General features: G+C 48.7%; 1 protein-coding gene across 1 annotated transcript; it reads left to right on the plus strand.

Moving 5' to 3' along the window:
• The first annotated feature begins 15,667 nt into the window (after positions 1 to 15,667).
• On the plus strand, positions 15,668 to 19,772 carry LOC129496134 (homeobox protein SIX1). Its single transcript, XM_055304137.1, has 2 exons — positions 15,668 to 16,495; positions 18,428 to 19,772. The coding sequence occupies exons 1-2, from the start codon at positions 15,936 to 15,938 to the stop codon at positions 18,720 to 18,722; spliced, it is 855 nt and encodes a 284-aa protein (XP_055160112.1). The 5' UTR covers positions 15,668 to 15,935; the 3' UTR covers positions 18,723 to 19,772.
• Positions 19,773 to 26,294: the final 6,522 nt, after the last annotated feature.

Here is a 26,294-nt window from a genome sequence, read left to right on the forward strand (position 1 = left end):
TGTGTGAAGATAATCATTATTTACAAAAGAAAAAGGTTAGAGGAAAAAAAGCATGTCTATTTATATTAGAGAACAATTAGATAAAAATTTTAAATTCATGAAGTGTGTTAAGTCCATTAAAAAGTTTGAGGGGGATGCCTGGGTGGCTCAAGGGTTGAGCGTCTGCCTTCGGCTCAGAGTGCAATCCTAGAGTTCCGGGATCTAGTTCCACGCTGGGCTCCTGCAGGGAGTCCACTTCTCCCTCTGCCTATGTCTCTGCCTCTCTCTGTGTGTCTCTCATGAATAAATAAATAAGTAAAACTTTAAAAATTTTTGAGGAATGTGTACATATTTTGACTTGCTAGAAATGAGACTAAAAAGTAGATAAACGAAAAGGGGAAAACTTGTGCTTTTAGCTTCCATTCTACCACATATTTGGTCACTTATACATACACTCATTATCTGAGTTTCTTTATTTGTAAAATGGACTTAACAATATTGTTCTTCCTTGTCCATCTCACAAATGAGAATCAGATGTAAGACGCCCTTTGAGGGACACCTGGGTGGCTCAGTGGTTGAGCATCTGCCTTTGGCTCAGGTCGTGATCCTGGGGTCCTGGTATGGAGTCTGCATGGGGCTACCCACAGGGAGCCTGCTTCTTCCTCTGCCTACGTCTCTGCCTCTCTGTATCTCTCAAGAATAAATAAAATCTTAAAAAAAAAAGAAGCCCTTTGAAAAATAGAAGCATTATAAATGTGCAAAGTATTTTTCCTGAAAAACATTCTCTTATTAACCAAAACTTTGTGTTTATCTTAAATCATCACTCAGTCCACAGTTTCTTTTCCCTATCATGCACTTAAACCAGTATTTCTCAAAATGTGGACAGCATACAAAACATCCATCAAAATGGATGTGGAAAAGTTATTTAAAAAAAAAAACAAATAAATTGAGCTTAGGTGCAAATCTACCAAAATTTTGGAACTACTGAGTTAGATGGAAATAGGCCTTAAGTCAACCTTTCCCTGTTCACTCAGAAGAGTCTGGACTAAGTCCCATTAATGGTAGCTGGCCACTAGGTTTAGCTTTGATCTGTCTGCTTACAGTTTGCTCTCACTGCAGGAATCAAATGGACTGGTAAAATAGTACAAATGGTGCCCCTACTTACTCAATCCCAACAGGAGCCAAAGAACCTTCAATGACAAGAACAATGTGATTGCCACTTTGCAGACACACACAAACAGTTTAGTTTGAAGGACTGTAGCTGTTGGAAAACACCATCTCCTGGGCAGCTGCTTTGGCTACTGTCCCCAATTAACTTAGCAGAGTCTCAAAAATAGAAGGCAGCTTCTGTTCTGTTATATAATAAACAGTTCTTTATTTGAAATGACAATATTTACTTTTCCTATAGTGAACTCCTGCCGCCTACTAGGCAGTGGGCAAACAGCAGAAATGCCTAAAATGGAAACTGGAGAAAGCAGTTTAGCTAGTACAGTGTACTCGAATTTTCTACTTGGCCAACAAGTAGTCAGAAGATCCCCTTCACGGTTCTCTCACATTTTATTTTATTTATTTATGTTTTTTTCCCCACATTTTATCTCCTTTATATAGGACCATGGATTCCAAGTGATTTTGTTACCACCATTCATATCTTTCTTGTTTTGGCGACTCTCAAAACACCCAATATAGATGTGAGGTAGTGAGTTCTCCATCACTAAAGTGTTTAAGCAGAGCTGGCGCTGTCCCATCAAAATTGTTTTTTGAGGGATTCTACTTCAAGGGTCAGGCTCAGCTAATGACTTCTTGGCCTCTTTCAATGGCAGAATTTGGTATCTATGTTTCCATGATCTCATTTTCAAATGATCTTTAAAGGAGAAAAATAATAAATTATGATTGTTAACCTTTTCCAATATTTAATCGCCCTCTTCTAAGCAAGAAGCTATAATTTATATGGTTGTGTTATTTTTTAAAAAAGATTTATTTATTCATGAGAGTTGCAGAGAGAGGCAGAGACACAGGCAGAGGGAGAAGCAGGTCCCATGCAGAAAGCCCGATGTGGGACTTGATCCCAGATCTTAGGATCACGCCCGACCCCAAGGCAGACAGACACTCAACTGCTGAGCCACCCAGGCGTCCCTGGTTGTGTTATTTATCATAAAACTCTTCTATACCTCTATAAGAAACAATGACCAGTATTTGCAGTGTAGACAACCACATTTCATTTCCTCCTAAATTTTATTTTCCATTCCTTGTATCATATTGTGGCAACTCTCCAGAGCATCTTTATTTCTTGCAGATCTTGAGGGATTGCCACCCAATTGGGTTACACTACTCTAAAGGGATCATGTATTCGGAGAGATGTTTTAAAAAACCTTTTTTTTTAAAGATTTATTTATTTATTTATGATAGACACAGAGAGAGGGAGAGAGAGAGGCAGACACAGGAGGAGGGAGAAGCAGGCTCCATGCCGGGAGCCCGACGTGAGACTCGATCCCGGGTCTCTAGGATCATGCCCTGGGCCAAAGGCAGGCGCCAAACCACTGAGCCACCCAGGGATCCCCCAACCTTTTGGTTTTATAAGTGGCTTTTGGAAGGCATTAGTGGCTCCTTGTTTTCTGTCACACTCCTAGGCACTATTCTTTAGCTGATGAGATTTGGTTTATTTTTGTGACTGGTGCTTAGATTTTCCTCAAAAATTTTTCCTTCCTATCTTATTCTCCTGGTGTCACGTCCCTACTAATACATTCAGCAGAAACAATCTCTTAAAGAAGACAATTTCTGGGATGCCTGGGTGGCTCAGCGGTTGAGCGTCTGGCATTGGCTCGGGGTGTGATCCTGGGATCTGGGATCGAGTCCCACATCGGGCATCTCGTGGGGAGCCTACTTCTTCCTCTGCCTGTGTCTCTGCTTCTTTCTCTCTGTGTCTCTCATGAATAAATAAATAAAATCTTTTTTTAAAGAAGACAATTTCTATCTAATTACTAGCTAGAAACATTTTATTCCTACAAAAATCTTCAGAAACCCAAAGATCCTCCCCAACAACAAAAACCTAATCTAAAGGACCTCTTTTGAAATTATACAGAGAAGAGTAAATTCTGGTTAGGTCAAAATTTGGAGTTTAAACTTTATTCCTGTTGAGAGAACCTTCTTTTTCTAATGCTCTTACTTTGGGCAGAGTTTATCTTCAAAGAATAGCACATTAATCAGTTGTATTAAAATCATCTAGGGTGCTCGCTAAAATGCAGATTCCAGGGTCTCACTTTAAACCTAAGGGATCAAAAACTCTAGGGGTAGGGCCCAGTAAGCTGAATTTTTACAAGTGCCTCAGGTAATTTGCTTGCCCACTAAATTTGTGAAGCATTGCCTTTGAGATTAACTATATCCTTAATTTTCTGGAATTTCTAATATTCTCCTAAATAAGCCAAAGAAAGAATTATAAGCATTGAAAGAACAGGCCAATCTTGTCATAGAATATGTATTCTATCGTAACCCTGTTTATGAACACTTAATAGTTTCTCTGTGGGACAGTTAAGCTGTAGTAATTACCTCATGGTTCTGTAATCTGTACGTCTCCTCCCACATGACATTTGTACCAAGACTATTGCTTATTTCCAGACAGGATGGAAGAACTACCAGACCTTTGTGGACTGATGCCACTTCATGTTACATTCTCTTTTTCTTGATAAGTTAAAGACGTTTATGAAATTTCTCACAAATCCTGAACCTGAATGTTTTAGTCTATTTAAGGAGAATAATATTTTATAAGGACACACTAAATCTAAATCACTTTAATCATTGAGCTCTTTCTGGAAAATTGCTTTTTAAATATGTTGGGAAGGAACTGAGATTCATAGCTCTTATTCTCACATTGCCTCTGAAATATAAATTCCATGGGCAAATTATACAAACTCTCTGCCATATTTTTGTATTACAGAAAAATTACTCTTTGCAATAAGGATAATATCTTCCAAAGTTCTGAGAACATGAGTGAGATAAGGCTTATAAAATGTTAAAGTTTCTTGAGTAAGGGATCCCATAAAAAGTGTAAATTATTAGTATTCCTTTTATAGGCCTTTAATGAGTTATCGACCTGTCTATGATGAAACTCCCTCTTGAAATATTTCACTTCTTGTTTGTTTCACTAATTGTGTCACCCCCAGTAAGCCTTAAATTTTGCAAAATTTTCTTGGAGTACTTTTAGGACCCTTGAAATTTAGTCAAAAAACCCCCAAACAGAAAAGGGAATATTACCTCCCTCCCAAACACACATGCATTCCCTAAGACTATATAGTGTTTACATCTTTATCTTGACTATCTATCGACTAAATTGATTGCACTTAATAAACCATTTGGGTCATCAAAGCCTCAAGTGCTTTGGGTTAGCTGAAGTATCACAAAGTCTGCTGGCTTATTAGCAGTAGAGCCTAATAATGTAGGGAAGTGATTAGAAATAAATTATTTATTTGATGTCATTCTTGGTTGTGAAATCATTCTATTCATCTATAGTTTCAATTGCTAGTTTGTGGATTATTCTTTTGCAAAATTAAGCATTTTTTGAGAATCTAACTAGAAACAAAGCAAAACTAACATTTCTCTGCATATCACAATCATTACATTCTTTAGTAATGGGGAACCCTTATTTGGTTCAAGAGGATGTTTGAAGATTGTCCCAATGTTTTCAATTTGCAGAGTGGAAGAAGAAATTTCTAAAATAGAGTCTACTATTCAATCCTGATTATTATGACGAGTTGTCTTATATTTTAAAGTTTATTTTATAAGGACCAACCAGGGGGGCCCTGTTGACTCCGTCGGTTAGAACATGTGACTCTTGATCTCAGGGGTCTTCAGTTTGAGCCCCATCTTGGGTGTAGAGTTTACTTTTTTATATGGATAAAATACCTAAGTTTTATTCAAAGGAAGAAAAAACTGAAACACAACCCAAATCTGGGGTCTATGATAGACTAAATGGATTGACAGATATATAAAGAAAAGTAAATGAGAAATGCCATGTAATGGTGTGGTAAAGCTGCTCCTCTTGGAGAGTGGGTCCGTATGGGGAAAAAGTTTCTGGAACTAAGTCACTATTGAGAAGTTCCTTGCAGAGTTACATGAAAGAAAAATATTTACATCCATCTTGACAGTGGCACAAAGAGATCTGGGTATAGTTCAGTGGCTTGGGTTTGGTTGACTTCACTTCTTGAACAAATCTGAGGATTAAACATTCACAAATGTTCCTAATATTTTCTGAACAAGGAAGTAAGATACTAGCACTTTTTTTTTTCAGTGCTGTATCTACCATTGTAGCATCTGTCAGCCTTAGCTTTAAGCCTTATGGGAGAATCAATACATTCTGATTTGAGAGTTTCCCCCACATGGTAAAAATAAAATGTGAAATTTCAGTAACTAGCATGAAAAATGTTGGTTGTACCCAGGAAGTTTTCAGAAACTAGAGCTTTTACATAATATGGAAGTTTTAATGTTTTGAAGGTTCAGTAAATTATGTAGTGTGTAAGAGTGAAGTCTAAATTGCTCACTCGGAAGAGTAACCCTATAGCATACATGTCTGGATCCATATATGCAGATGGACAGATACACTTCATTTCTCCTGGGAAGTTGAGTTCTAAAAGCTATCACTCAGAACAGACGGTTTTATGATTACATAAAAAGAAAAGGAAAGATGACAGAGTTGCTATAAAAATGAAAGGCCTTTTGGAGTATTAATAGCTGAAAACATTATGACTTAAATGAAGATGTGAAACAAAAATCAGCTTAAAACTACAAATTAAAAAAAAAAAAGAACTTGTGCAGAAGGTTTGAAGCATATGGACACCCACCCAGTTTGTGAGGAGGGCAATGGGAGCCCCAGACTTTAGCTTATTAAAGATGACCTTTCCCCTCTCTAAAATTTCAAAGCTGACGTTTCAAGTGCAGAGCAGACTGTGTGCCATATGTAACATGACCTCAGCTCCACTCTGCCCGAGCACTGATGCCATCACTAATGAGAGGTGAAAGGTCCTTTTCTTGCAGCTTTTTCAAGAACCCACCAACTCTTGCCTGTGAAGTAAGACTCCTCCCTCTCTCCCTCACCATCCCCTTGATTTCAAGAGAACTGCATTTAATACACAGCCTCAAAACACTTTTATTACCGGTCGATTTGCTTATAGCCACAGTCAAATGGCAGGATGTGCAATCATATGCAGAAGAAAATATTTATTTTGACTCAGAAGGCAAAGGGATTAAGAGAACATTGTATTAACCTTGCCTTTCATCTATGTTTTAAAGGGAAATTCTCCAGGGGCGTCTATTGAAGTTCTATTTTTTTTTTTTATAAAGACTATCAAAGACTTTTAGGAGGCCAGGTGTGTGTTTATCTGAGGGGAGGAGAGAAAAGGAAGAAACTATTTGCGGGGGGCGGGGGGGGGGAGGCAGCTTCACAAAGCTGCTCCAGACTGCAAAGATGTATGTGCAGAAATCTGTTACAGGCATTCCTCCCAGCCAGCTCCTCCCTCCTCCGCCCCTTTTTTCCCCTGCTGCTTGGAAACAAAATAGCTTTTTTTTTCCAAGCAGGTTGTTATCATATTCATGGCATGGTCAATTTCCGTTTGCCAAGAAAATATTTAAGCTGATCAAAGAAATTAGAGAATCAGATGAATAGAAACAGACGTTCCCACAAGAGAAGCGTTTCTCAATGTAAAGAGGCAGGCGGATTGCAGCCAGCCCACCCAGTTACTCCTAGGAAATTGCTCTTTTGCCAAAGGCGGAACTACAGGGCCACGTAAATTCTGCAGGAAGGGCTACGGAAGAGTCGCTGCTCCCCAAGAAATTCACGAGGAGACTAGAGCTTGGGACTCTAGTGGCGGACCTGTAGGAGATGTTCGCTTCTGGTCATCTACCTAAGAATCAGGAGGGCCTTTTAACTACTCCATCTGTTACTACAGAGGGACCTCTCAAGATAGAAGATGAGGGCGTTTGGGATCCTTTTGGTTTGCTTTGCCTTCTTTATAATGAACATGGAAAGACAAGAACACGTTATCTCTTGTAGAGGACGGAGGAGAAGAATGTACTTTTGGAATGGAGGGATGGCAGTTTCTCCTGAATTAATACATAATCAGTTCTTAGATCTGTGGTTTCGGATGGGGGAGCGTTTGACAGCAGTTGTCTTCGGGACCCTGTGGTCCCGAGTGTGCGCCCCAGTTAATTGGTGACAGTAAATAAGGGGGTCGTCTCTTGGTTGTTCCAGGACGAGGCGAGGCCACTGCGCTGGGGCGCTTCGACAGGAACGTGGGTCGGCGTCTCGGTTTCCTTCTGCAGAACTCACGGGACCGAAAGGCCCGCCCCGCCCCCGGCAAGGGGATCCGGACTCACTCCGCTCCCCGCTCGCCTCGGGGACCCTGGGGCACCTCGAACGTCAGTGGAGCGTGCCCGACCCTACCCAACACCCCCAGTTCTCCGAGGAGAGGAAGAAGACGAGGGCAGGATGGCCCTGAAGGAAGGCAACAGTGGAGAAAGCTAAAGGAGCCCATGGAAGATCCCCGCCGTGCGAGTCCGGCGCGGGGCTCCCCGGGCGCTCCGGGCGGCGGGCCGAGAAGCCGCCCTGCCCGCGTAACCCCGCCCCCGGGATTCAGCCGGCAGATTTTTTTCTTCTTCTTTTTTTGTTTCAGTTCCTGCCGGCCAGCCCCGGGATCCTTTGCCAGGAAGACAGCGCCCTCTCTCTCCTGCGGCCGCGCCCGCCGCCGGCCTGCACCCCCTCCCAGGTCCGCTGACCTCCGCGCCCCGGCTTTCTGCCCCCGCCCTCCTCAGCCCTGCCCCCTCAGCCCTGCCCCCTCCCTCTCGCCCTGCGCCTCTCGGTCCCAACCACCAACACCCAAGGAACAACCCGAGACGGCGGCGAGGTCCCCGGCCTGCGCTCGGCGGGGCAGGGCCGCCCGACCTCCGGCTGCAGGACTGGGCGGAGCTGTCCCCGACGCAGACGCGGCGCCCCCGAGCTCTCGCGTGGCCCCCGGGGGGCGGGGGGGGTTCCTGGCGCAGGCGGCGGGCCGGGAGGGAGGCCCGGCTGGGCAGGCTGGGCACTGCCCTCCAGCGGGCGGGGCTGCGCGCTCCCCTCCGCGCGCGCGCACACCTGGCCGAGCCGCGTATCCCGGACCCCAAGAGGGGCCGCCAGAGGTGCAGCTGGGCCTGCAAGCGGGGTGATGGGAGGGTGGCGAGCGAACTTGAGTGGAGGCAAGGAGCGTTCTCTTAGCCTTGTTCCAAACCCTAACGCGTCCCTCGCGGCCGGCCGGCTCTGGAAGCCTCACCCTGCGGGCTTGCAGACGGGCACAGCCCCGGTGTTGGAAAAGTTGTTGCAAAAGCCAAACCCAGGCGAGTGGGCGAGACGCGTGGAGGGGCGTGGGTGAGTGGTCACTTTCCCAGTACCCTCCACCCAGTATTTCTTTCCGCACAGCCCAGGGGACGAGTGCTTCAGACAAATGCCGCGCGGCCCATTCGGGAGCCCAGGCAGGCAGTCAAGCTTCTGTCTGTAAAAATCTGGATCCTTTAGAACCCAGTGTATTCGTGTGAGACTGCAAAGACACGTCCTATGGCGTGGATTGCACCGACACAGGTACAGGGCTGAAGGGCTTTCACCTCCCCAAACTCTCCTTGCGCCCGGGAGCCCCAAGGGGTAGTTCACCCCCAAGCTGACCCGGCTCCAGAGCGCGAGCAGCTCTCAGAAATGCACTAATTGAGTCGCAAACCACCGGCCGCCCTAACAAAGTGATCCATCTCGGCAGCTCAGCGCCCAATTTGTCCACAGCACTTTCTTCCGCAATTCAGAAGCATTATCTTGTTTTTAGAAGTATCGCGGCAGAAACGTGGCAATTATCCTGGGCTCGGGTTTCGCTAAATGGCTTTAGGCTGAGAAATGGAAGGATACAAATGCCGCGAACGTGCTGAACGAACGTCCTGGCCGCGGGGCCTGGGCCCGGGTTGGGGAAGCTAGCGAGATTTCATAGGAGAAGGGGGTCCCGCGCAAGTTCCCACTCTTGGCGCTCTCTCCCAATGGCACCAGCCAGAGAGAAGTGTCGGGCCTTTGTCCCTAGAGGTTAAAGATTCTGAGAGATGGAGCCTCCGATGTTGAGAGAGAAGAGGGTCATATTCTGGCAAGATCGGGCCTTGGCTTTGGGTCAGCAAAGGGTTGAGTTTCAGGCACTGCTGGAGCAAGGAAGGGAAGAGACGTCGAGGCTCAGCGGGAAAGATGGGTAAGACTCCTGCTCCTCTGAGGGACAAGTACACTAAACCGGGAAGGAGAGAATTGCACTGGGAGAAAATAGCCGCGAGAAGGGAGTGGGCCCTGAAGAATGGGGAGAGGCTTTCGCTCCTGAGCGAGGGTCAGGCCTGGCCTGGGAGCCCAGGCAGACGCTGCATTTTGGGACCCCGCGGGAATCGCAGAGGCCCGGGCACCACGAAGCATCTCCACACCAGGAGAAGGGGGCGGGGGGGGGGGGCCTGCGGGAGCATTTAAGAGTCTTCATCTCTCTCCGCCAGGGTGAGTTTGGGCCTGGAAAATGGGGAGAAAAGAAAAAAGAGATGTAGCAAAAGGCGTTCGGGTGCCGGCGCCGCGGGGTGTGCAGACGCCTTGCCCGCCCCAGCCGCCCAGCCCACAGTGGTAGCCACGCTGTGCGCGTGTCTCTTTCTCCTTCTGCTCAAACCAGCCCCCACATCTTGAAGTAATCAGCAGCCGAGAAGGGACTCGTCCCCCTGGCATCTCAGGTTAAAGGAGGAGGTCCAGGAAAATGTGGTAGAGCCATTACAAGAAACCCGAGCCGCAGTCATCAGGGACTCCAATTGCCATCGCATTAGGATTGATTAGAGACCAGCAGTACCGTAATGACCCGGAAAGAGGGGCAGCCGGGGATTATTAATATCAGAATGTGCTGGGGAGGTGGGGAGGAGCTGCTGAGGGGAGGGAGGGAAGAGTAAAGTGGGGAGGGAGAAGTTTTAAGTTACTAGGATTTATATATAAGTGCAGGCTTACCTGAAGAAACCGGATAGTCAGTGAATCACGCAAACAATAAATCTAATTGCATCTTAAATTTCACGAAGCCTGATTTGGGTGGGGGGAGGGGGAGGAGTAAAACCATCGTGAAAACTAGGCCAACGTCTCAGTTTTTATGAACATGTAGTTATATAAAATTGTGAGAATCTAAGTGAAGAGATGGGGTGGGGATGCTGGATGTCCACTTCCCTTACCAACAGGCCTCTTAAAAAAAAAAAAGGATTTGGGGAGTGTAATTTTGGGTCACTATGGGTCTTCTCTCCAAGGCTAGGGGTTAATGCAGTGGACATTTTCTGCAGAGTGTACAGAGGTGTAATAACCCAAATTTTAATTGAAATGGTGATACCTGAGTAGTGGGTTTTTGTTTTGTTTGAGACATCAGCGATCAGGATCCCTAAGAGATGTAGAAGAGAGTGGTTTGTCTCCTTCCTCGGACTATGAGCCAAAACAAATCAGCCCCTGATGGTCTGGGCTGAAATGCAGCTCACTGGATAATTAACTCCATCTTTCCAGTCCACCCTAACTGTTTATTTAGTGTCACCCTGCATTACCGTCACTAGCACTTTCCTCTGAACAGGAGGAGCTGCAGGCTTTCACCTCCCAAAAGGAAATTCTTCTTAGCTTAGACAGATGCGGTATTCAGGATGTACATTAGTTGAGAAAAAAAAAAGTTGATTGGAAATTCAATGGAAGATAAGGACTCTTGAAGAGTATTTTTTTGTAAACTTGCCCCAGGACGATATTAATATAGAGCAGGTGACAAGAGGGTCTTATATTCTTAAGAATGGATTCTTGTAACATCCCCCTTTATTTTCTAGAAAGGTGCTTGGCATCTGATGTTGAGTGGCATATTCTGGTTCACATACGGTCATTGGCAAGTCCCTGAGCCACAGCCTTCTCAGAACTCAGCTAAAGTCTGGCCCTTTCCCTCCAGGTGGCCAGCTCAACTTCTTCCGCCCTACTCCACAGGCTCCCCAGCGGTTTGAGACACCACCACTCAGCTTAGCTGGTCTCCAGGCTTGAGCCCGATGCTCCTGCGGGGACTTCAGAGTTGACTTGCCCGGGCCAGCGCCCGCGCGGTCTGTGAGATCTCAGGTCCCCGGCAGAGAGGGACAGGCACGGGCGCCTAGAGCCTTGTGGGGAGGGAGGGAACCCGGAGAGAGAGAGAAATCAGGTGATCTGGAGAGAGGTGTGTGTGTGTGTGTGTGTGTGTGTGTGTGTCAGAGAGAGATAGAGACACACAGAGAGACAAACACAGGGAGAGACAGAGAAAGAAACAACAATGAGATTGAGAGAGCAAAGGGAAAGAGAGAGGGAAGGGAGATAGAGATAAGAGAATGAAGGAGAAATGAGAAACGAGGTCCCTACGCAAAATAACCGAGTTTCCTCTTTCAGAATGAAAAGAGGGAAGGAGTTAGAAGGACACACAGAGAGACGGGAGGTGAGAGGGCACACGCAGAGGAGCATAAGCTCTCCAAACACACACCCCGGCTCTGTCCTCGGGTCTGGGCTCCCTCGCAGCAGCGCTGACTCTCAGTACTGGTCCTTCTCTCCCCTCTCCCAGGCCCGGGGACAATGTAGAGCCTGTATTTTCAGGAGCCGCGCGGGGCGGCAGGGTTTCAGCAGCCAGCCGGGCTCGGAGCCGCTGTTTGTCCAGGTGTGGGCGGGGGGCGGCGGGCTCCCGGCGGCCAGTCCCCGGCTGGCGCTGGATTTTCTCACCAAGGAAGCGGGAGGCTCTCCTCGCGGCTTCCCGCTTCCAGGAGAAAACTCCCTCCTTCCCTACATACATGCATATATTAGTGGAACAGACAAATCTTCATTGTTCGGAAATAAGCCGAGGAGGCCGGCCGGCTCCCCCTGGCCCAGCCGAACGAGGTTGGAAGGGCGGGAGGGAGGGAGGGAAAGAGGCGGGGGCCGCGCGGATCCGGTGTCACGTTGCAGATTCCCACTAAAGATAACGAAACGTGATCTATTTTTCAGAACAGCAAGTGGATGGGAAAGAACCTTGACAACACAAAACTCATTTACTAATGGACTGGTTTTGAGTTTCTTTTCTCGGGGTCCGCAAATCTCCCTGCCTGAGTCCTCCGCCCATTCAGACCTCGCAGGGAGCACGGTCCCCCAGGAGGCAGGTGGGCGGCTGCTCCGGCGCCGCGCTGGCCGTCGGAGCAGGGATCCCAAGGGTCGAGGGCCCCCGAGTTCCCAAAGAGGCAGAGGAAAAAAGACGAATGTTGTCACTGCACCCTGGATTTGGGGTGTCTCCGCACGGCCCTAGAGCGACGACGCTAATATACTGAAGAAACACCTCCCGATGCTCTTCCCTTCCAGATATCCGTAGGTAGAGTAGGATCCCCGCGGTAGTTCTTGTTGGCGAAGCAATTCCAAGAAAGCGGGCCCGGAGCCCCAAAGCATCTCTCTCCAAGCCAGAGGGGAAACAGATGGGCTCCACACAGAGGTTTTTGAACCAAGGCCTTATACCGACCCAGCCGAGAAACCCTACCAGCAACTAGTGCATTGGCCTTTTGCATAAAGCAGTTGAGCGCACCGGGCCGTTACTGGCACAGAGGAGGCACAGAAGAGCCCGAGCCCGGCGTCGGGCGCCGGTCGTCGGTCGCCAGCCGCGTTACCCTCTGGAGCCGCCGAGAAGCAGCAAGGGCAGGAGCTAGTTGCTCGTTCCCTTTAAATCTCCGACGCATCTCCGTTTTTCGTGTGATTTGCATTGACAGCAAAGGTTTTAAGTTACTAGAACAACTCAAAGCTTTCTGTGTGCGATTTAAAATGGATCATTTGGTTTATGTGGTTTGTAAATTCATGTCATTTTACCTCTTTTAGTGGTTTTCACTGAAAGGCTCCATTTTGGGAAACCTTATATATCCGAGCCAACAATTAACATTTATAACAATTGGTTTCCCTAACCCAGGGATCGAAATAGTAGGTAGGTTCATTGGTACAAAGCGAATAGCACTTCTCCCTTCTAGTTACGCGATCTATTGGATTAAATGCAAGGAGAAAGGCCGGCGGGTCCCGGAACGGCCTCTGAGGACGAGCACCACGTCTCATCAACCTCGGTGCACCCACTTGCGGCACCCACGCGGTCATCTCCCCAGTTGTCGCCAACATCTCTCACGTCCTCGTTCCTTTTGAAGAAAGATGAAAAGAAGCGGGCAAAGAGGTCTGGAGGAAGCAGAAAAAAAAAAAGGTGGTCCTACTGGTGTCTAATTGCCATCTTTCTGCTCCTCGTCATCCCCTGTAAATTTATACCTGCCCTTATTTGTCCAAGCTACGCCTCATTTCCTAATACAAAATTGTTAATTATAAAGTACACCCCACACTCAACTTACCGTTTGTCTTTTAAGAGATGAGACTGTACTTACAGACCCTCCACTCCCTATGCACACATTTTAATTCTGCGCACTTGCTCCGGACTTGAGGGTATTAACTGATTTTTAGAGCCGAGTTTAAGCCTCCGTTCTGGTCTTCATACAGCTGCCATGTCAATAAGGACTATTGGAAACAGAGATGTTCCTTCTGGAAGGACACTGCAGCTCCTTAGGACTTCATCTGAAACATCATGAGCACTAAAATAAGACAGCGAGGGAGAATTACCACACACATGGGTTTGGGGTCAGCCATGCCAGGTTTCCAGTTTAGAAAGTAAGTCATTGAACACACCATAGGGTAGGGGCTCTTTTGAAATAATATGCACCAAAAAAGAGAGAAAAGAAAAAGAGAGAGAAAGAGAGAAAGGAAGGGACAAAGGAAAAGAAATACTAATGCACCCATTAACTGCATTTTAAAATAACTCTAAAGGTAATGAAATATCAGCATGTATTTCCAAGGTCTAATTGATGGGATACTGCAGAATTTTAAGGATGCAAAATGCACTGTGTGGGAGCTCAGAGGAGAAGCAGCTTCTCTCTACTTGGAATCTCTGGAGAGACAGCCAGGAGGGTGAAACCCTTCATGAGTTTAAATGTACATTGCAGGGTGCACTAAACTGGGCGCATTATTGCGAAACCATATAAATAATACAGGGGGAAACTTATGCAGTGCCCACTTAAGTCTCAGTATATAAATGGTTCTGTGGAGCTGGGTTCTGGCTCATGTAATCAAAACATATTTGAAGAAGACAAGCAAGTTTAAAGAACCTAGAGTTTGTTCTTCACATTCACTAAGAGGGTGCATTTAAATCAAAAGCATTTTTGAAGTGTACTTAAAATTCTGTTTTGCACTTATCTAATCAGAGATAAGTATAGTTATAAAGTCACTCTCCTTCTACCATTCTGCTCCCCTTATCTTCCCACATTGTTCTTATCTGCTGCCAGTCTCAGCTACTGACAATAGATTATCTTTGTTTAGAGACGCTAATTGTTTTCAAAATCTTTTTAATAATTGCTTTGGAACAAGGTGTGCAAATGAGGCTTAAGATAATTACAGCTTCATTTGTTTGTACAGTTTTACTAAACATTCTCCACATATACATAAAATAACAGATGATGGGATTGAAATTGCGGGACATCTCTCATTCCCTGGCAGTAAAATAGGCCAGCATTGCAATCTACACACACACACACACACACACACACACACACACACACACCTCTTTATTTAATCTTCCTGGAGCCGCTGTCGTCCTGGCTTTGAGGGCAGTGTGCCTCTCAGAGCAGGGCAAGGATTAGGTTACAATCAGAAGGCTATTGGAGCCGGACACAGTTTTATTTAATTTACACCCCGTCCAGCGCCTTTTGTACGAGGTTCCCAAAGCATTTTTGCTAATAGCAAGTAAAGCCTCTCGGCATTCCTCAGTAGCAGAGATGGCCTTGGAAAACGCAATCGCGCAGATGGGGAAACTGAGTCCAGAAGGCTGCTCGCTTAAACCATCGAACGCGAAGATACCAAATCACAAATGAACCCTCAGAATCTTTATTTGCTCCAAACAGCTCTTCTCATGGTCCCAAATAGTCTTGGCCTCTTGAAAATGAGAGAAGCGCTAACCAGCTGGGAATACTTGTGCCCTTTGGAGGGCGGTGGGGTGAAGCAAGAACAGTGAAGGAAATGAGGCTCCTAGAACTGAAGTCAGCCAGGGAGCAGCTACTCTTCCAGAGGCTGCAGCTCGGAGCCCAGCTCTGATCTTGTATTATTTATCGCGTTCCCTAAGCTATTCATCAATCCATTATTTATTCATTCCAACATTAAGGTAATTAAATATGAGCTCACCGGGAAAGGGCAAGTCTGCAAGGGACAGGGACAGGGGTATGGAGGGAGAGGGGGGGAATTACAAGGTCTGGAGTCATTGATTTGCGCAGAGATGTGCACGGCTGCCCTTACGTGACACTGGAGGGGGGCTCACGTTGCAGGGTCCTGACGCGCTCACCCACTCACACAGCGCCCCCCCCCCCCGCCCCCGGCCGCGCGGCTCGCTCCTCTCCTCTCCTCCCCGCTTCCCACCTCTCAGGGTCCTTCTCCTCCCACCGCTCCCTATCCCCGGCTCCACAGCCGCGCCCTCCCCGCGCGGGGCGGCGCGGCCTCGCAGCCTGGCCCGGCGGCGCGCGGGCTGGCCAGGCCCGGATAGGCGCCGCCCGCAGCCAATCAGCGCGCCGGGGACGCTGCGCGCTTTAAGGCCGCTGCGGGGAGAACAGAAACCAAGTTCCCCGGCAACGAGCAGCATCAACCCGGCGGGAGGCCGGAGCCAGAGAGGCCCAGAAGGCTGCGGAGTGAGCCGGCCGCTCGGTGCCCAGCGCGCCCCCCCCCTCCTCCTTCCTCGGCCGCCCAGCCCCAGATTTCGACCGGCTCTTTCGCCTACGGAAATCCTAGGGAGGGGGTTAGGAGCAGCTGCGCCCCCCTCCCTGCGGCCGCCGCCCCCTGCCTTGTCGGCGCTGCTCCCTGCCGCGTGCGCCCGGGCGGTGCACCCCGGCAGGCCCCAGCCATGTCGATGCTGCCGTCGTTCGGCTTCACGCAGGAGCAAGTGGCGTGCGTGTGCGAAGTTCTGCAGCAAGGCGGGAACCTGGAGCGTCTGGGCAGGTTCCTGTGGTCGCTCCCCGCCTGCGACCACCTGCACAAGAACGAAAGCGTGCTCAAGGCCAAGGCCGTGGTTGCCTTCCACCGCGGGAACTTCCGCGAGCTCTACAAGATCCTGGAGAGCCACCAGTTCTCGCCTCACAACCACCCCAAGCTGCAGCAACTGTGGCTGAAGGCGCACTACGTGGAGGCCGAGAAGCTGCGCGGCCGGCCCCTGGGCGCAGTGGGCAAATACCGGGTGCGCCGAAAATTCCCGCTGCCGCGCACTATCTGGGACGGCGAGGAGACCAGCTACTGTTTCAAGGAGAAGTCACGGGGCGTGCTGCGGGAGTGGTACGCGCACAACCCGTACCCCTCGCCTCGTGAGAAGCGGGAGCTGGCCGAGGCCACTGGGCTCACCACCACCCAGGTCAGCAACTGGTTTAAGAACCGGAGGCAAAGAGACCGGGCCGCGGAGGCCAAGGAAAGGTACGCGGCGTGCTTCTCGCTGCTCGGGCGACCCCGGGAAGCCTTCCTTTCCCCTCCGCCCCTTCTCGCCCCGCTGGCACCCGCCACCGCGTCCTCCCGGGCCGGCTGGAGCGCGTCCGCGGGGCGGCGCCCGGGCCTCCGCGCACCGCTGCAGAAGTTCATGAACTCTGAGATCGCTTGCAAGGCTTGGGGAGTCACTGGATTTGAGCGCCCGCGCGTGGGTTCCTCGGGGTGTGAGTGTCAGGAAATACTGGCGCTAGGTTTGTTTTTCGTGCCTCCCCGGTTGGCTGGGGCGACGAGTGGGGGTGGGGGGTGCGGAGTGAGTCTCGAGATCAACTACAGGGGAAGTGTTGATGAGTGTCTCGAGGAAAGGGGTGCGGCGGGGGCTGAGGGTAGCTCCCCTCTCCCGACGGGCGCCCGCAGGGGTGGAGCCGGCCCGACGCGTCTGCCGTGCGCCCACTGCCGCCGCGTCCTTTACTCGCTCCCTCCGGGCTAGGCTTTCGGGCGAGAGGTCGCCGCTTCCCTCCGCACTCGCTGTGTGCAGGGAGGAGCCTTTCAAAAGAAATCCGCAGAAGAGGGGGCTTCGGCAGACTTGGCGCTGCGTCCGGGCCCAGAGAGCACCGCCGGGGTCCCGGCGCCCCTGGCGGAGCGCGCCGCCGCCCCGAGGAGGAAGGGCCCCCCAGCCGCACGCGCCCCGGTTTTAACCTGTGTGCCTCCGCCTTGCCCGCGCGAGCACCCCCGGCCACCTGGCCCGGCTCCGTCCGTTTGCTGTAGGGCCTCCGAGACAGATTCCGAGGGGCGCGAGCCGGCGGCGGCGAGAGCGCTCCGGGAACCCGAGGAGTTTGGGGGGGACCGGAGCGCCCGGGAGGGCTGGGTTTCCTTTGTTCGCTTCCGAGCCTGGGGGCCGCCGGGGTCGCCTCTGCGTTGCCCTCTGGGTGGAGAGGCTCGGAGCCTGGATCCCCTCGGCCGCGGTGGAGACTGTAAGGGAAGGGGTGGGGGTGGGGGCAGGGGCCGGGGGAGCCAGGCCGGCGCTCGAAGGCCGGAGCGGCGCGGGCTTGCGAACGTTCACCCGCCCAGAGCACCCGCACCGGCGCCCCGCCGCGCCCGCTCCCGGGCTGCGCGAGCTCTCCTCGTTGCCTCTGCCGGCAGCCGGTGCGCTGTGGTTGTGGGTGTCCGACAGGGGGTTGAGAGCGGGGTGTCAGGCGCTGAGGATTGAGCGACCCTCACGGGGACGGGGTCGGGGACGGGGACGGGGACGACGCGGTTCCAGTTAGACTTTTGTTACAAAACGGCCGTCCTATAAGCCAGGACCGAGGGCCCACTCCCTGATGAAACCCGAGAGACTGGCTGCGCTCCCTGTGTTTACTCAGGTCACTGGGCCGCTCTGGACACCACTTCCCATGACCTGTCCTGTGCCTCTGAAACCGCAACCTCCGGGCAGGGGCAGGGGAACTCGACGTTTAATTGTTTCCTCAGATGGGAGCAGGACAATTGACTTGATTCACCCCAGACATCTGCGCGTGGGGCTGTTTGTCCCCGATCGTTTTTCTTTATCACCAACAACCATTTGTTGGAAGATTTTCAAACTCAATCAATTCTAAATGTGGTGCCGGTTGAAAAGTATTTAAAAACAGCCGCTTGAACACATTTTTGAAAATAATTTTTGTGTTTCAGATCAGTCCTACTGATCTGGCTCTCTATAATCTGGAAGAGGAAAGGACCTGGCTCCCCACAAGCTCTGTCCATAGTTCCCCATTTCTCCAGACTCTGCCTACTTACTCCCCCCCCCCCTTGAGGATGGGTGGGAGAGCACAGCTCCTCCATTTGGGTATATGACTGATTGCACAATGGCCCTTTCCTCCTTCCAGCTCCCCTCCCTCCACTCACACTTTTTTTTTTTTTAACCATATGGTGTTGTCCTCTATTTCTTAGGGAGAACACCGAAAACAATAACTCCTCCTCCAACAAGCAGAATCAACTCTCTCCTCTGGAAGGGGGCAAGCCGCTCATGTCCAGCTCAGAAGAAGAATTCTCACCTCCCCAAAGTCCAGACCAGAACTCGGTACTTCTGCTGCAGGGCAATATGGGCCACGCCAGGAGCTCAAACTATTCTCTCCCAGGCCTAACGGCCTCGCAACCCAGCCACGGCCTGCAAGCCCACCAGCATCAGCTCCAGGACTCCCTGCTGGGCCCCCTCACCTCCAGTCTGGTGGACTTGGGGTCTTAAGTGGGGAGGGACCGGGCCTGGAAGCAGTGACTAGGGACACTTGTAAATAGAAATCAGGAACATTTTTTGCAGCTTGTTTCTGGGGTTCTCTGCGCATAAAGGAATGGTGGACTTTCACAAATATCTTTTTAAAACTCAAAACCAACAGCAATTTCAAGCTTAGTCGCCTTCTTCTCTCCGACTCTTGCATTTCCCATCCCAGTGCAGAGATCAGGAAAAAAAACAAAACAAAAAACAAAACAAAACAAAAAAAAAACAAACCAAAAACCAAACCAAACCAAACCAAAACAAAAAAAAACCCAAACAAACAAAAGCACCCAGTCACCCAGTCTTGGTTCTGGGCAATCCATGTGCCACTTCAGTAGCCTTTTTTTTTTTCTTCCCCAGTGAATGGGTATTACAAATCAACTGGATTTTAAATATTTCCTTTTAATTTATTTATGGAAATGTCTTTTGGGAAGAGAAAAGGAAATGAAGAAAGAGAGAAAGAAGTCAAAATAGTGAAAATAAGATCCTCCAGCCAGGAGGAATTGGTTGCATTCGTAAGGTGAATAGGAAAAATATGATCTTGTAACTTCTTGATGGGGAAAAATTAAGTTTACATTTTTTCATTATTTAGTGTTAAACACTTTTATGTAGATTAAAATGAAAGAACAGTATTAGGGGGAAAAAAACAAGTGCCTAAATGTCTTAATGCTCTCTGTGTAAGGCAGTTAGAAATAGCAGTGACCATTAGTAATACAACTATTTTTGTCAAATTTAGTGGGGTTTTTGGGTTGTTTGTTTTCTTGGGTTTTTTAAATGGCAAACTTTAAAAAATGTACCAATGTGAAAAAAACACTTTCCTGAATGCCATTACTTCTCATGCCCTTGAAGCTTTCATATCTGTAGCCTACTCCTGTTAAGGGTTTCTCTTGTTCCTAGTTTCTAGCCTGCAAAAATATACGACAAATCTGGCAACCTGGTATTTGTTACTAAAACAGCATGTGTTTTCAGGTTTCTTTTCTATTGTACCTAAACCAGTCTAAATTAAAACTTAGTAGAACACCAGGAGTACGATTCTGTTTCTGAAAGGTGAGTTGTGTATTGCTGTCATTGGGCCCCCCCCCTTTTTTTTTTTTTGAAGTTTTCTTGCTTTCTTACTTGATGGTAGTTGTGAATTGCAGGGTACTTTGAAGGCCACCACCTGAACCCAGAGTGGTGACTTGAATTGATTATGTGACAGAAAAAGAGTGAAGTTAGCTTTGGGGTATTTATTTTTTTTAATTATTTAGATATGCAGTTTGGTTTACCACTAGCTCTTCTCCACAGCATTCATATGTTAACTCTTTTGTATTAAGGAGTTTATGACAAGACTGTGAAAGTATAATAATTTATCTGCTTGGAAAGAAAGGGGGGCACTTGAACAAGGAAAACAACATTGTGAATCTGTATAAATAGAAAGCAGACCAGTAGGACAGGAGCTCTTTGCACTGCTGCCGGATAGTGTCCAGAAAACTCCCAGGAATCATGTAGGCTCCATATTATTTTTGCCTGGGGCAAAAATGATGTATCTTTGTATTTAGCTTTTAAAATTAGTGAAACAAATGGCATTATTTATTAAAATTCTACTCAGGATAACAGGATTGGCTTGCTTGTGCTTTGTAAAAATATTGCTCCCCAGAGAGTCTATTTTCTGACATGACAGTTTCCTAATTTTGATTTTTTTCCCCCTCTGTGTCACTATTAATTATTCATTTCTTTCTTACTCTTTCCTACCTTTCCTGGATCTAGGAGACTAGGGTGTATGTATGGAGTGGGCAGTAGAATTTAGGACTTATTATGAGGTTTTTTTTTTATATGTCAAATAGCTTTGAGTTCAAAGGAGAAAGAATCACTGTACTTAACTGTAGTCACTTTTACTTATAAAGTCATTTTTTTCCCATCAGTGATGGACAGATGTGCACACAGCCGCTGGGAGACCATCATTTGGATTGGGAGCTCAGGGTCCCAATCTCCCTTGTTAGTGTTTTGGATCATTAAGTTGGTGTTTATTTAAGTCACTAGGGTGTTTATTCTCCACGTCTTGGGCCACGGAGAAATGCCACCCTCTGCAGGAGGGGCTCTCACAGGGGATCTCTGCACATTCTTCACATTCACTCCCCAAAACAAACACCCTGCACAAAGATAGCTTTCAATGACCCTGACAGGCTTCAAAGGACACCGCGGAAATCTCCCTGGAAAATAAGGAAGGGCCAATTACGTTAATTTCTTACATGCCCTCTCTTCCTCCTCTGATGACTACCCCCCACTCTCCCAGCTCTGCTTGGTATAATTTTAGACTCGTGGAAGATCTGTCTCCCTGGGCGCCCAGGCCCACTTCCTGCTCCCTCCGTTGGTGAATCTTGGAATGAAATGTCTGCAGATCGGGCGAGGAGCAGAGCCGGCCAGTCCTGTAAAAACCCCTGTGATTACTGCTTGTAAACTCGTTAAAAGGACAATTTTCTGTCACAGTCATAAACTCTTTGTAAAATCCCTGGCACTCGACTCAGAGAGTGCATATTCCAGATGTGTTTAATAAGAAATTGCACAATATGCCTTCCTCCGCCATCCCCGGCTCAGTCTGGCTAAAATAGGGACAAGCAGGAGGAGGCGAGAAAGCTGGATATAGCTGCGAGTTTTCTTGGCAATCATTTTAGAGCGATCTTTGGGGGAACTAACCACATTTTTTTTTCCTTGAGGAAATCTTCGAGGACCAGCTGTTAAGGGACCTCCAATTTTTCTTCTCGGCGGCGCAGTTTAACGGAATCAAAAGCCACTTTTCCTTTCTCCTCTGCAAGTTTCATAAGGATAGCCAAAAGCCGTGAACAACGGCTTATAAATAGTGTTTTTAGGACGAAACCTTACAGCCTTTTGCCAAGTAAAATGAAAAAAAAAATAGTAGGGCGATTTTTTTTTTTTGGACGTTTAAATCTGAACACACAATTGTTCCGGTCCCAGATGCCTGCTGGCCTTGACCTCTTGGCTGAGAACGAAGCTTCCTAAATATTCGGAGGTAAAGGGACTTGGCCGGCGGTCCTGAGACTCTGGCTTAGAATGTAGGGGCTCGGGAGCCCTCAAAGCCCCACGAGCTGTAGGCAAGGAGCCTGGCGCCACTGGGGCGGGGCGCTGCGGGTCCCAAACCAACTCTCCAGGCTAGGACGGCTCGGTCTTGACCCCGAGCCGAAGTGGAAACTTCCAGGAAGAGGCATTGGCATTGGCGTTTATGGGCGAAGTCTGTTTGCTGAGCGGTGACCCTCGTTAACGCCTCTCTCCCCCGCACCCTGAGGCCAGTCGGGGCACCTGGCACTGGACCACGCAGAGCCGCCCGGACTCCGGTCCTCCGGCCCCGCCGCCTGGAGGTCTGTGGTGAGGTTTGCAGGCGGACCTCCTGGTCCCGGGAATCCGGGGCTTCCACGCCGCGCGACTCCTGCTGCAGGACGCTGGCGGAGCGCCTCCTGCCCCCCGCAGACTCCGGAGGCAGCGCTTGCCACTGTGCGCCCCCGAGCGCGGGGGTCCGGGCGCCGCTGCCCTCCCCCGCCAGCCGCAGAGTCGTGCGCGGGTCCCGCCTCCCAGCTCCGCTCCCGCACGGGGCCTCGTGGCCCGGCCCGCGGAGACCTTGGGGAACAGAGGCTGCGAGGCTCTCCTCGAAGGGCCAGACCAGGAGGCTGCAGCCCAAGCTGCGCCCAACAATAAGCGGCCATCGTCTTGTGCACCCCGGAGCCACCTCCCCGGGCCAGGTCCGGGTGTCCCTCTTGGAGTCGTGGAGCCAGATTCCGGGCGAGGCACGTAAGTGGCCCCGGACGCACGACTGCGGGGTTGGAGCCGGCCCCTTGCGGGTCCCGGCCACGCCGCAGGTGTGGACGCTCCCCGGTTCTCCGACGCCGCGCTTCGGTTCCAGGACAGCTGCCTCCGGCCTCCGAGCCTCGTCGGGGGTTGGCCTAGGCCCCGCCGCCGGTTCCCTACTTGCCTCTCCTGCTTCGGACACATCCCGTCTCCTCTGCTTCCTGAGGCCTCGGCCTCTGCGTTCGGATCTGGCCTCTTCCCCTCGCGCCCTTGGCGAAGGAGTGCCCGCCGGAGAGGGCGTCCCTTCCCGGGCTTGTGCTGGAACGTCCATGGCAGGGAGAGCGGCCCTGGTCTCGGCCGGCAGCTCCACTTCTGCGGCGGGGCCTGGTCGGACGCTCTGCCCTTGGCCGGTGGCCCTTGGCCGGTGGCCCTGGGCCTGCCGCCGCCTCTTCCCCGCGCACCACCCGCCCGGTGGGGAAGGCACCCGCTGAGGCCTGCAGTGCGCTTCGGGCCGGGCCGTGGCCGCGCAAATCTGCCTTCCCTGGTGGGCTAGTGACGGGACAGGACAGGGGCAGGGGGGTCAGGGATAAGGTGAGGAGAGTCTCTGGGGGCCCACGTGCTCTCTCTGAGCTGGTTCTCCTTTTTCTGAGCTTTGCCCAGGGAGGAACCCTAAAGACTCCCAAACTCCCTCCTAACAGCGGCCGGAGGCCAGCGGAACCAGGGCCTGCGCCCATTTCGCCCGCAAAGGGCAAAGCGCACTGAGGCTACCCGCGGGCTCAGTCCCTTCCCCAGCCCGTGTGCTCAGCGACCTCAGGTGGAAACTCCTGAGCCCCTCAACATCATAGTGACCCCTCCCCCAGCCTGATTGACTCCAGTAGCTCCACCTGGAAGGTTCTCTAAAGAGATGGATGAGCCCGCCAGGAGCTAAAAGAGTCAAAACCCCGGGGGGCGCATGGGTGGCTTACTGTCCACCCAGAAAAAGCCCAGACGTGGGAAGGCCGCGTTTTCTCTAGTGTTTTAAGCCGAGTATACACACAGAATTTCGTTCCAGCTGATGAAATTGGAAACCTGTTCTCCCACTGAGGATGACAATCAGTGTTTTAGACGCTGTGGTCCTTTCAGACAGCGAAAAACAACACTACAGTAGCATTTAAAAACAAAGAGAAAGAGACTGCTTGAGGCGCGTGGACGCTGGCTCTTCCAGTTTGAGTTTCAGCTTCTCTCCGTTTAACTTGTTAATGGACAGCTGAGACCCGGTTCTCAGCAGGTAGAGCACCAACGACCAGAAGTAGCTTGTCTCTTTTTCTTTGCTACAGGGGGGTCTCTTTTCTTTCTCTCTCCTTTTGGGAAAGTGCTCGTTGTTTTCCTTTGCCATAATGTTAAAATATTCTTAAAAATCACATTTGCTTTTTTTCTGGATCAAACAGGAAAATGTAGAAAGAAGAACAAAGCTCAACACCTGAAAACCAAAGCCCAAACAATCTTAGCTTTGAGAGGAAAAAAAGGTTAACTTCGGATTTAACACATACTTATTAAGCTTACCTGCAGCGGCCACCCAACTGTAATTAAAATACTATTGGGTGATATTGGTTGCGCTCCTTTCTTCGCTGCCATTAGTGGTTGTCGTTAAAAGGACAGGTAAGTCGATAGATTCTGGCCCTTACTATAGTAGGGAGACATGGAAATACATACTAGCTCCCTCCATCTGGTCCCCTGTTCTTCCTACTCTAACTTAGAGATAAATCTTTTATAGGACTGACATAGGCACACCCAAATAGAAGCACTCATGCATTAACACAAGTCAAATTTATTTTAATTTGCTAGATAATTTAACTCAGGATTTAAAAATTGATTATGGCTTTTTAAACATCATGGCTTATTTATAATAGATACATGTTTTTTTGGGGGAGTAGTGCCTCAGGACCTGAGCTGATATGGATGTGGGATCTTAGAGGAAAAAACAGCCCTAGACTACATGTTTTTACTAAACATAGGGTGTTAAACTGTTTGGGGACTCTTAAAGAACATTGAAACCTTCCTTAACACTACATAGAGCTGGTTAGTCAGCATCCTGGATACAAAACCTGAAGGTTCTTGTCAGCAAGCCTGTAAAACCAACTTTCTAGGTTTCTTTTATATATATATATATATATATATATATATATATTTTTTTTTTTTTCTTTTATAAACTCAACTACTCTCTTTTTTGCTCCCCTACCCCAGGCCTGGCTTTAACTGCTTTGCAGCACTTCAATTCTAATTTGAGTTGCCACTTATCCAAATAATCAAAATACCAGGAAAAGGCTTTGGGACTGTGAAACAACAACAACAACAACAAACCAAACCAAACCCACATAGCTATGACATCTTTAGTTGGCCCTCACACAGATATTATATTTAAACTGGAAGCCTCAGTATGTAGTAACACTCCCTTAACCTCTGCAGCTTGTGTGTGTTGCAAGGGCGGGGTGATAGTGGTAGGGACTGGTGTGGTTGGTGGATGGAAGGGAGCAAAAACTTACAGTGCTTGTACAGAAAATGTCCATTTTGAGGGGGAGAGAGGTGGCATAGTCTGCAATACCTTGCAGAAGGCAGCTTTACCTCTAAGTCAAGGAGATAGTTATATGGAAGAAGCATTCACTCTGTATTTATTTAGAATGCCGTGAATGTGAAAGTAGGTAACAAACAAGCTTAAAAAAAATAAGCCAGATAGAAAGCCAATGTGCCTTAGTAATCTACGAAGTGAAAAGAACATTTAAACAATTGAAGCCTTGTCTGTCTGCAGATATGTGTGGTGAATATTTTCTATGCGTTGCTGATGCTATATAAACATAACATGCTTCCTCCTAAAGTCAAGTTCTTGATTTTAATTGAAGAATAATATTGCTCAGGGCTCTACCTCTGAGTACAAATAGCTAATCTAAGAAAATCAGTTCTGGGAATCTGGAACCAATGGCTGTTTTCAAAATAAACATACAAAATCTTCATAAAGAAAGCCAGAAGGATTATTTTTACATACAATATATCTCCTGATTTCTCACACAAAAAAATCTTTTATGGAAAAACTAAAAGGCTGAATGACAATGCTATCCCGTTATCATACTTCTGTTTAAAAAAATATCAGTCTGTTTTAAAGCTCTAAAGCTGTCCTTGTTAACTTTTCCAACATTAATGTATCTCAGAGGCAAATCTGTATGGATTTCCTCTTTCCTTCTAATTAAAAAAAATTTTTTTTCCAGGGAGAGAAAGAGATATAAGACAAATAAAGGTAGAACAAAATAGAAAATAAAGGTATAATTTAAAATTTGTATTATACTATTTAATATGTAGCAGTTACACAGTATCCACACAACAAAGAACACTAGTATGCTAAGTTTCTGTTTTTGAGCAACTAAGGCAAGAAATAATTGTTAAACGATTACTTCCAAATTAAGTTAGAAATAAACGGCGGGGGGTGGGGGTGGGGTGGGGGCGAGATTTTGAAATAATTTGGATTTTCTAATACAGAGCCCAGCATGGATGCTCAACAAGGTTGACTTAGGCAAGCATCTGGCAGGGGGAAAACACACATTTGCAGACATTTCTTAGGAACTTGTGGTAGGGTAAAGGTTTTCTTTTAACCAGGGTCAAGCCCAACAGCACTGACACTCAGGAAGAAAGGAGATGAATCCTCCTAAGTTCAGAGACCACTCCTGGGCCTCCTTTCAGTAGGCAGAGCCAGGAGGCAGGAATATGCACCATTCTCTCCTGGTTCCTTCGGGTTTCAAG

Source organism: Nyctereutes procyonoides, unplaced genomic scaffold (assembly GCF_905146905.1).
Source record: "Nyctereutes procyonoides isolate TBG_1078 unplaced genomic scaffold, NYPRO_anot_genome, whole genome shotgun sequence".
NCBI lineage: Eukaryota > Metazoa > Chordata > Mammalia > Carnivora > Canidae > Nyctereutes > Nyctereutes procyonoides.